Here is an 11,150-nt window from a genome sequence, read left to right as displayed (position 1 = left end):
TGCATCCAAACCGAAAACAGACGGTTGAATGGATTATAACGTGACGTGTCCATGGATGCATTCATACAGAACGTGTGTTAATGTACAATAAATATGTTGCTCCCCTCAAATCTAACACTGTTAACAGAACGATCATCCCGCTCATGTTTTAGTTTCCCCTTCGTGTGTGAACTGTGAGTGTTTGAGTGAATGTGTGATGGATAGAACGAAAGTGGCACCTTTTCAATTTCACATTGTGGATTTATTCTGTCAGCTGGAGGCGGCGTTCTGTGTGAGAATGAAGCGTGTGAATCGTCTGCTGTGTTGTTTGCTTTTCCCCCGTCGCCCTCCAGCAAAGGAAAGGCGTCGCACGACACAGGAAGGAGAAAGTCTGCAGTGTCAGGGATGCTGCTCGTTTCAGATATTTATTTAAATGTCCTCCTGCCCATCAACGGCTCTTGACTTTAAAGATGCTTCGAGGTCTTTCGTCCAGTCCGGCTGCGGCTTCTCCTCCGAGATGTGACGTCATCGCGGAGAGGAGGCGGCGTCTGCAGAACCGCAGGAGGCGAGAATAAATCTGTTTTAAATGTCGCTGAAAAGAAATCTATCCAAATATTTGTATATCAGATTGATTGTATTTATGAGCTGTCGGCAAAAAGGTGTGTGTGTGTGTGTGTGTGTGTGTGTGTGTGTGTGTGTGTGTGTGTGTGTGTGTGTGTGTGTGTGTGTGTGTGTGTGTGTGTGTGTGTGTGTGTGTGTGTGTGTGTGTGTGTGTGTGTGTGTGTGTGTGTGTGTGTGTGTGTGTGTGTGTGTGTGTGTGTGTGTGTGTGTGTGTGTGTGTGTGTGTGTGTAAAGCAAAACAAAACATTTTCTGATTAGCTTTGAAGAAATGATTTGAGTCACCAGATGACGTGGATTCATGTTCTGATCGTTTGTATCGACCGCTTCTGCAGACAAATAAATCTTTATGGAACTTGTGGAAGCCGTGAATTGTACTCAAACACTTGTCATTTTAATTTACTGATATTGATTTTTTTTTTTTTTTTTTAATTCAATAATTTGTCTGTTTCCGATTAAATGATTTTGTAGACTTCCGGTTATGATTTTTAAAAAGGTTTCAAACAATGTTAGAATTCCTCATTGACATGAAACGGTAATAAAGTTATTTTTGCGCTCTGTAGCACTTTGAAAGATGTCTTTTGGTTTTATTTTACAGATGTGTGTTAAATAAAGAGACTCGTTAAATCTCAGAGCAGGAAAGTATTATTATATATATTATTAAGTAGTAATATAGAAATAAAATAAGTAGTAATAGATTATAGCTGCGAGATGTAACGAGACATTAAATGACAGCACAGGTGTTGAGAGGTGTTAGAAAGGTGTCATCACTTTGTGTTTACTAGACTCTTTAATTATTTACAGTAAATCCAGTGGAACTCAACAGTCCGCTCATACGGGGGGGGGATTGATCTCCTGGAATGTGTCCGCTGCTCCCGGCGTTATAATATTCGACTTCATCAAAGTCTTATTCTGTCTTTTTAATGTTTTTTTCCTCGTCTGTTCACGAGGAGAGAGTTCGATTCTGAGAGTCCAGCGCTGCTTGTGCTTTGTGAACGGCCGCCTCGAGCATCGTGGGGTCCGTGAGCAGCTGGTGGAGAGCAGCGGGCTCCATCTCCAGGAGCATACCTGCACACACACAGATTTGGAGCTTAAAGTCATTTCAAGACTATATAGAAGACTCCAGGAGGTGTAAACATCAAGTACCACCTACAAACAACGAACAGTTTCATTCCTGGGGAAGTGTAAAATGCTTAAAGGAATATAAACGTGAGGACATTTGAGAGAAACGCTCTTCTTTCAGTTAAATGTATTTATTTGTCTCTCAGATGAAAACACTGCATGTTCTGTGTTCTACTCTCAGGAAATAAAGACGACGTGTTGCTGTCATGTGATCCCAGGTAAAAGAGAAACATGACAAACTTCCAAAGGTATTACGTTTCGGAAGATCCGGATGTTTAATACCTGTAATATCATTTGCATGAAGTGGACGGAGTTCCTCCACCAGAGAGAAGATCTTCTCTCCCAGCCTCTCGCTGTCGTCAGCGTCCGACGTGTCACTGAAGTCCGTCTCCTCCATGTTCTGCCTGACGGGAGGCAGCGGCAACATTATTCCAAACATTAACTTGTGAATTATCAATAAATATTGGTTCTTTTTTTCACCTTTTACATTTTAGATTTGAAGAAACCAAAGAAGTGAGTGAGGAAACGAGTTCTGGTGACACATAATCATTTGTTTATAACTTCCTTTTCCTTTTGTGTTCGTTGTTCTATTACCCACAGAAGAAAACTCACCTGACAACCTTTTCTCCACCTGTTCTTAAGTCAAAAACTATTTCAAGATTTAGAAAATGAATCACCAGAACTTTTCTCACTTGCCTCTCAGGGCTTCCGTAGATTTTGCAAGTAACAGTAATAAGTCACGCACTCCTTCAGTGTGTTCAGGGCGAAGTTCACCTGCTCTTCCAGCAGTTTTGGATCTGAAAGAAGTTTTAAAACTGCGTCTTTGTGCTGCTCCAGAAGCATTCCTGTTGAAGGACAGCACATCCTGTTTTAATGCATTACACACTAGTTGCTCATAGATGTATTTGCATGTAACTAAGAGTCCACAGCAGTGCCAGCAGCTCTGTAAGTCTCCGCTATTTGTTGAAGAATATCAGGTGTTTGTTGAGTCACCTGTGATTTTCTGCGAGTGGCCGGTGTTGTAAACATCCACCAGCTCAAACAGCTGCTCCCCCAGAGAGTCAGAGGACACAGACACGTCGTCCTCGTCCTTACATGTCACTCTGCTGCAAAGAGGTGCAGTGACAGGAGAAAGCACACTTTGAAAAGGTCACATAGATTTAATGGTGGGCCATTTTTAAGAACCTGACATACAGCATACACATCTATCAACAGTGTATAGTTTAATGGTGTAATAGTCTCTGGCTGCTGTACCCGGGCTCCTGGGCCAGCTGCAGGGCTCGGAGGGCTTTCTCCACGGCTGCGGTCAGCGTGGTCTTGTCCTGCAGCATCTGACTCAGGACAGGTCCCGGCAGCTCCAGCAGCATACCTGCACCACACAGGTAAAGAGAGATTCACAATCAAAACTCTATTTACACATCCCATGACCAAAAAGGAGAAGAAGAAGAATCTGATTTGGACTTCCCCTCACTGAAAACATAAACAACATAAAGAAACATTTTTTTCTGGTAATAGGGCTGCAAGTGACGATTATTATCATTATCGATTCATCTGCGGATTGTTTTTTAGATTAATCGATTAATCGTTTAGTCAGAAAACAGTGAGAACGTCCAAGGTGTCTTTAAATGTCTTGTTTTCGCGGTCCAAAACCCAAAGACATTCACTTCAGTATGACATAAACAGAGAACATCAGGACATCTCCATATTTGAGAGGCTGGAAACAGCGTTTTCTGACGTTTTTGCATGAAAAATTACTTTAAAATAGTCAATCGATCACTCAACTAATCATTGCAGCTCTAAAAGTAAAGCTTTAGGTTTCAAGACTAAATAGTCTGTTGGTGTGTTTGAATAGGAATAATTATAATAAAAAATAAAAACAATAATAGCTTTATAGTGTTGCCACACACAGGAGCTAAAATAAAGCAACAATAAATGAACAGAACAGCATTCTCATTGCCTTAGTATTTTCAAAGTTACTATCATACAAAGACTTTTATAATAATGTCCTCACCTGTGAGTTTCCCAGCTGTCTCCTTGTGTTTGGGGTAAATCAGAGTGTACAGTTTCTCACCAAGTGTCTCCAGATCTTCTGCAGCATCCATGTTCTTCTCACATTAAGACACTGTATGCACGTGCCATGATACACCACACTGTAACTTTATAATAAGCAGTTTTTGCACAAGATTTTGACCTCTGACAGCTTTTTGGTTCACATCTTCCAATCACACCCACACAATACTTCACAAAGTCTGCGTCCAAACATGCAGATTTTTAATGCAATGATCGTCTTATTTACTACGTGCTTGTCCCCGCCACACACTCGCGTTAGAATTTAAAATATGACCGTGTTTAGGGTTCAAACTGCTGACATTTGGAAAATAAATTGTTGACGACTGTCTGTAAACACAAGGCGCGTATTAATGACGTTACAGGGCGCGGTGAGGACGTGTTCCTCCGCTGAGCATGCGGAAGAACTAGTACTTAATACAATGACTTTCAAAATACGATATAGCGTCATAATATAAATTAAATTACTACTATAACGATAATCACGATTTATCGTATGTTTTAAATGTGTCGAAATGTGTATTTGATAGTAAATCTTGTATTAAGCCGTATCCGTATTTGCGCAATGATCTGTAACAGAAGTGTCGTAAACCGGTTTCCGGTCTCTCGGATCCTCTTCCTCCGCTAAAAGGTAACGTGGTCGCCTCAGCAGCTAAAAGCCGCTCACTAAAGTGCATTTATTGTGTCTCCCTACGCGTATTTACGATCAGAAAGTAAGATATTATGGTTGTGTTGGTTGTTGTGCACGCCATGGTGCAGTGAATGTCCCTATATGATGCATAAATGGAAAGATATAGTGGTTAAAAGACGTTGCCCATTAGGCCTCTTCGTGCTGCGCTGTTAAGCTAACTTAAGCTAACAATGTGACAACAGCGTTGTGTTTTCTACATATTGTGAGTGGAAAACGTTAAATAAACTCTCGTTTTACAATATATAAACACTGTCAAGTAATTTCCCTGTTAATCTGGTGGATCATTAAAAATAAAATCGTGATACCAAGTGAACACGTTGAGCTGCTGTTATTAGCCGATGCTAGCATTGGCTAGCTGTTCGGCTAACAGTAGTTTAAAGTTATTTAAGTAACTCTTTCATTTGTCTCGTGCGCAGGTTCATCATGTCGTCCCATTTGCAGTGGATGATCATCAGGAACTGCTCCAGTTTCATCATCAAGAGGAACGGACAGACCTACAGCACTGTGAGTATAATGTACATGGACCACATGGCACACTGTCCCAAAATATCCACAGGTAACACCACAGTCCAGGTGTGTGAGCCATACCTGAGTGTGCTATTGATGCACAGCGTCCCACCTTTGCAATACACTAAAGTAGGAGGAATTACTGATTTTGTAAAACGATAAATATTAAATGTGATCAGTAATGTTTCAATCTCAATTAATCTGCAGATTCCTTTCTAGATACAGTTTGGTCTATAAAATAGTGAAAAAGTCCAAAGTAATGTCTTGTATATGTCAGTTAAAAACCAAAAATATTAATTTTAATGATACAAATCAGAAAAGCAGCAAACCCCATCTTTGAGAGGCTGATGGTATCTGGCAAATCTGAGCAAAATGAAGAAAAAATGGCTAAAATTGGCAAAGAACTCTCGTGCCACATTTTGCTCAAACTATTTTTTTAGTTATTAGTCGATTGGCTAATGGTTGGCAGTGATATTGCATAATTTCCTAAATACTAACAGTATAGTTTATGTACTAACTGCTGTATTACGGGTCAGTACACTGTCAACTGCTGAGTATTATTATGATTATGATGGGACTGGCACGTATCAGTCTTTAGATGTAATCTTATTGAATTCCATTCATGTGACAGGAGCCCAACAACCTGAAGTCCAGGAACTCTTTCCGCTTCAATGGTTTGGTGCACAAGAAAACCGTCGGTGTGCAGCCAGCTGCCGATGGCAAGGGAGTCGTCCTCGTGCTGAAGAAGCGTAAAGGTAAACATTTGAGACGGTTTTCATCTAGGGGAACTGGCTGTACATTGCACAACTTCTTCTTTTGACCTTTTCTTTCAGGTAAATAGACCTGTGATGGTTTAAAGCAGATTCTGTGGGATTTTTAAGGGACAACAGCTGTTTGTTTTTTTGTGCTTCCCTGAATCCAGTGTGCTTACTTCCAATTGCTTCAAATAGTTGCTCATGCTCTAAATTGCATAAAGTCAAGAAATCCATTTGACAGGATGTTGCAGTAATTCAAATGATGGCTGTTGGATGTATTTATCTGACCTCACAGTGGATTCAGCTAATGAGCGCTGAACTGTGAAGACAAGAAACGTAGAGCATGAGCGCTTTCAGAAAGATGTAGAGAGGCTTTATGTAACCTCAACATGTGGAGGTCATCAAAAAACAACCTTCTGGTTAGAAATGAACAAATGGAGCAGGTAGAGCTTTGGTGTTCTAGTGAAGAGAATCAACAGAATCAACAGAATCAATGGTTTGCATCTGAAAGGACAGATAACAATGGGCAGGGCCGCAGGTGATGCATTTCAAAATAACACATTTCAATCCACCGAATGGAAACAAAGGCTTAAAGACATCACACATGTAAATCACAACTGTTAACACTCCTGCTGATTAACTCACAATGGTGACGCCTTCATGTCTGTCCAGACATGTGGAGACACAGGGTTAGTCTTTATAGAGATGAAATATAACCAGAAGACTGATACGTTTTCAAGACGCACGTTTGTTTGCTGTCTGTTTATTTGTAGTTTTTGTATCAAAAGCTGACGTCCATTTTGTTTCCTTGTTGCACAGGTCAGCACAAACCTGCCAACTCTTACGAGAAGATCACCATCAACAAGAACTCTCGTGCCACCCTCAACAGCGTGAGACACATCATCAGCAAGAGCAAGTACAGGAAGGACCTGCGCATGGTGAGCTTCACGTGCATCTCATTTATTAACACTTTGGTTTGTGTGACTGTTCTTTTCTTGTTTTAGCTTTCAGGAACATAATTTGAGTCATTTGTTTCCCCAGGCTGCCCTGCGTCGTGCCAGCGCCATTCTGAAGAGCCAGAAGCCTGTTGTGGTGAAGAAGAAGCGCACCAGGGCTGCGAAGACTGCAAACTGATGCACATGATAAATCAATAAAAGCTTGTTGTTTAGAAACACACGTCGTCCTGTCTTCACTGCCTCTGGGGGGTTACATCTGTCGTTTGTTATCAGCAGGATGTTGCAGATGTCTGACGAGGCCTTTGGTATTTTAGTGAATCAAGTTATTCTGTAACATACCTGTCATACAGTTCGTACTTCTGGGAGTGTTCAGTTGAACGTTTCCTGGGAAGATCAGCCACAATGTGGTGAATAAAGGATTAAATCAGGGTTAGAAAACAAACCTGAGAATCAGAATGTTGTGGCTCGATACAGGGAAATGTTTCACACATGACGATTTAATTATTCAGTACAAAAGAACATTTGAATAAACAGTTTATGCCTTTTAAGCTTAACTGTACAACTGAACGTGTTTCTGTAGTTTGGTAAATGTTACTAATACAATGAATACATCTGAGAATCTTGTTTTTAAACTTCGTCACTAAGAGCTGCAAACAACTTATCAATTCATCTGCACATCGTTCTAGATTCACTGATCTATAACATGTCAAAGTCCAAAGTAATGTCTTCAATATTCTTCAGTTAAAAACCACAAATATTCATTTTAATGACAAAACTAAAACAGGAAATCTCCATATTTGAGATGCTGATTTCATTTCTACATGAAAAATTACGTAAACAATTAATAAATCTTAAAATATTTGGCTGCTCCTGTCGATCGACTCATCGCTGCAGCTCAGTGTTCCTGTGATCATTTACTTGATTGGTGTCTTGGCAGAGATATTGCATACTTTCCTAAATTGTACTATGATTTCTTAAATACTAGCAGTATAGTTTATGTACTAACTGCTGTATTAGTCCGTACACTGGCAGGTATCTGACCCGAGTTTACAGAAACACAAGTCACTCGCAGGAGAACGGCTTTAACAGGTGATGCATTTCAATCCACCGAATGGAAACAAAGGCTTAAAGACATCACACATGTAAATCACAACTGTTAACACTCCTGCTGATTAACTCACAATGATGACGGTGACGCCTTCATGTCTGTCCAACGCTGGCAGACACCAGACGTGAGTTACAGAGTTAAAACATTCTGTGGCCTAACTGTCTCTCATAACATCATTATACAGGATACACAGTACAAAACAACAGACTAAATGTCTTATAAGCAGTACAGCTTTATAAAAACAGAACATTTCTGTTTGGTAAATGTTACTTCTGTGACAGCCTCATCACAGGACTGAACTACAGCAGGTTAGACCTGCTGACTTCCATTTTGGTTTTGTTATCATTACAGAAAGTCAACTTTAGGGGGCTCTGTGTACCCAAAGAATGTCATTTCATGCAAATTTGAAGATGTTAACAAACTGTTCTTCTTCATGCAAGGTTTCTTATTTCCACTGTTCAGATAGAAACACATTAGTTTGGAGTCCTTGAGAAATAAAGTCAAGAAATCCATTTGACAGGATGTTGCAGTAATTCAAATGATGGCTGTTGGATGTATTTATCTGACCTCACAGTGGATTCAGCTAATGAGCGCTGAACTGTGAAGACAAGAAACGTAGAGCATGAGCGCTTTCAGAAAGATGTAGAGAGGCTTTATGTAACCTCAACATGTGGAGGTCATCAAAAAACAACCTTCTGGTTAGAAATGAACAAATGGAGCAGGTAGAGCTTTGGTGTTCTAGTGAAGAGAATCAACAGAATCAACAGAATCAATGGTTTGCATCTGAAAGGACAGATAACAATGGGCAGGGCCGCAGGTGATGCATTTCAATACAACACATTTCAATCCACCGAATGGAAACAAAGGCTTAAAGACATCACACATGTAAATCACAACTGTTAACACTCCTGCTGATTAACTCACAATGGTGACGCCTTCATGTCTGTCCAATGTTCGCAGACAGAGACATGTGGAGACACAGGGTTAGTCGCTGTCAGGCTTCTTATGTCAACTGTTCAGCTAGAAACACAGATTATTTTGGATTCCTTGAGAAATAATCAGCGGTACAGACTTCTTCACAGCAGACATTTTGACTTGCCGTAACAGGAAAAGCACAGGTGAAACTGATAACATGATGCTCTGTTCCAGCGGTTAACATGAATTACACCTGTGCTAGACCAGTCCAAATGTATTTGTGCTTGCACGATTGTCCTTAAAGTTCATTCAGCTGGCGCTTTTGTCCAAAGCGACAATAAGTGCAAACAATCATGAGGATGCAACTCCGAAGAACAAGAATCCTGCAGGTGCATTAGCTTCAAACAGGTGAAATCATTAAGCCAAACCAAAGAGTACAAAGAACAGATTTTTATTTGTTATTTGATTAATGTCCGGAAGGATCAGGAGCTCGGTCTTGTCATGGTTGAGTTTCAAGTGATGTGCAAAGCAGACAAGCCCAGATCCGTGCCTCCACCTGGTTTCAGATCTGCGAAAAGACAGAATCAGTTGAGTGTCGTCTGCGTAGCTGTGAGCCGTGAGAGTGAATGACAGAACCAAGTGAGTTGGTGTACAGAGAAAAGAAGAGGGGACCCAGGACGGAGCCCTGAGGTACCCCGTGGTGAGTTGACAAGGGTCCGACAGAACCCCTCTCCAAGTTACCGTGTCGTCCTTTAGGTAGGATTCAAGCAGGGAGAGAGCAGAGCCTGAGACTCCCAGTTCTTGGAGGGTGTGGAGGAGGATCTGGTCCAGAAGGATGACAGCGAGGAGGATAGTCTCAGTCCTGCTTTGAAACCAGATTGGTGCAGATCGAGAAGGTTGTTCTGGTGATGAAGTTATTTATACTTTTAGAGTATAAATGAGCAAAACTTCCTGGACGATCAGCCGCAATCGCATCAATAAAGGGTTAAATCGAGGTTATGAAATAAAATGGAGAATTAGAATCTGTTTCACACATTTAATGGTACAGTCCAAAAGAACATTTGAATAGATGAAACAGGTAACATGTTTCTGTACTGTGGTAGATGTTCCTCTACTACATGTGACAGAAATGTGCACGTCTGTCTGCATCGATCCTCCGTGCACCCAGCTCACACATCGCTTACCTTCTCACACACATTTCTGGACTGGATTTAACATTAATTCCTGCAGAGCTGAACACTTACACAGCTTAAGTTATCCTTTCATCATCATTTGATGTAGATTATACCGACAACAAGCAGCGGCTCTTGCTTTGGTCACAGTGACCACCGATGTGGAAACATTGGATAGATTTTAAAACAGCCAATTGGCAGCGTTCCACACATGGCTTTGGAAAGAAATAATAAACTGTTGTCACCTCCCCTTGAGTTTACTTGAGTTTAAGCCGGTAAAGCAGACTGCAGCAATCACTTCTGCAGTGAAGCGCATCTCTTCCACACGCACCGTTGAGAGGGATGGCTTGGCGCCTGTGAAGAAGATGTGATAGAGGCTGTGTCGGGGCGCTATGAGGGGACTACGGCCGGTGCTTTTCTTCATGCCCTTGACTCTGCTGCTCCTGCAAAGTCGAAGCTTTGAGCTCCAGGATACAATTCATGCACTGATAGAGGAGAATATGCACCTTCATGACCAGCTGGAAAACCTCACCCAAGCCCTCAGGGAACTCAAACGGATGCTCGGGCATCACTCAAATGGTACTGAGTCCTTTACCACCTTTATATAAAGTATAAATATAACTAGAAATATAATTACTGTGGAACGTTATTTAGTGCCAGTCCAATTAGAAACAGGTTTTCAACTGTACTTCTTATTTATACTCTTATTCTGAATATTATTATTATTCTTTGTACACATATTTCTTGTGTATATGCAAATAAACCCCTTGAGTTGAATGTGTATTATATCTGGTGCATTGTGGGACTGAAACGCATATTTTATGAAATGTTTTGTTTTTAAAAGTTCGGTCCTGAAGGTCAAAGCCGCGGTCTGAACCCTTTCCACAGCGTCTGCATTCACTCATGTAGCTTCCTCTCAGGACTCGTACATCTATTAATTCTGTTTGTGTGTGACGAACACAGACCCAGATCATCATGAACACCATGAACATCTCAGCGAGGACGCCCAGCATCTGTGGGACGAGTGGTCACAACACGGTGTGTATCACGACTTCCAGCACATTTACTGCATTGAACAAGTCGTGGCAAACATTAGTTGGCATTGATTTCTTGACCTAGTCGGCTGCAGTTGGGCGTACGGGTCACGTAAGCACCAGAGGGATAATGAAATGTTAATTAACTCTGCCACAGATGAGTTTTCTTCCTGCATGAGATGATGGAACAGTTTCTCTCCCTTCCCGTCAGGCATCAATGCAGAGA

At 41.2% G+C, this 11,150-nt stretch overlaps 2 protein-coding genes across 3 annotated transcripts; one reads left to right on the top strand and one right to left on the bottom strand.

Moving 5' to 3' along the window:
- Positions 1 to 940: 940 nt before the first annotated feature.
- Positions 941 to 4,186, bottom strand: LOC115016748 (uncharacterized). The gene is made up of 6 exons (XM_029444770.1): positions 3,731 to 4,186; positions 2,974 to 3,088; positions 2,713 to 2,825; positions 2,465 to 2,564; positions 2,002 to 2,123; positions 941 to 1,665 (listed from the first exon to the last, which is right to left on the bottom strand). Exons 1-6 carry the CDS (start codon positions 3,819 to 3,821, stop codon positions 1,541 to 1,543), a joined length of 666 nt encoding a protein of 221 aa, XP_029300630.1. The 5' UTR covers positions 3,822 to 4,186; the 3' UTR covers positions 941 to 1,540.
- Positions 4,187 to 4,355: 169 nt separating this feature from the next.
- On the top strand, positions 4,356 to 6,913 carry rpl28 (ribosomal protein L28). Of its 2 annotated transcripts, none has more exons than XM_029444778.1 (5): positions 4,356 to 4,417; positions 4,894 to 4,981; positions 5,616 to 5,739; positions 6,559 to 6,677; positions 6,781 to 6,913. In XM_029444778.1, exons 2-5 carry the CDS (start codon positions 4,901 to 4,903, stop codon positions 6,871 to 6,873), a joined length of 417 nt encoding a protein of 138 aa, XP_029300638.1. In that variant the 5' UTR covers positions 4,356 to 4,417; positions 4,894 to 4,900; the 3' UTR covers positions 6,874 to 6,913. The 2 variants fall into 2 exon arrangements, with proteins under 2 accessions (XP_029300638.1, XP_029300640.1); XM_029444780.1 differs by having other exon boundaries at positions 4,405 to 4,499.
- The last annotated feature ends 4,237 nt before the right edge of the window (positions 6,914 to 11,150 follow it).

Source organism: Cottoperca gobio, chromosome 12 (genome assembly GCF_900634415.1).
Source record: "Cottoperca gobio chromosome 12, fCotGob3.1, whole genome shotgun sequence".
NCBI classification, from domain to species: domain Eukaryota; kingdom Metazoa; phylum Chordata; class Actinopteri; order Perciformes; family Bovichtidae; genus Cottoperca; species Cottoperca gobio.
The sequence above is the reverse complement of the archived record's forward strand: the minus strand, read 5'-3'. Positions and strand labels throughout refer to the sequence as shown.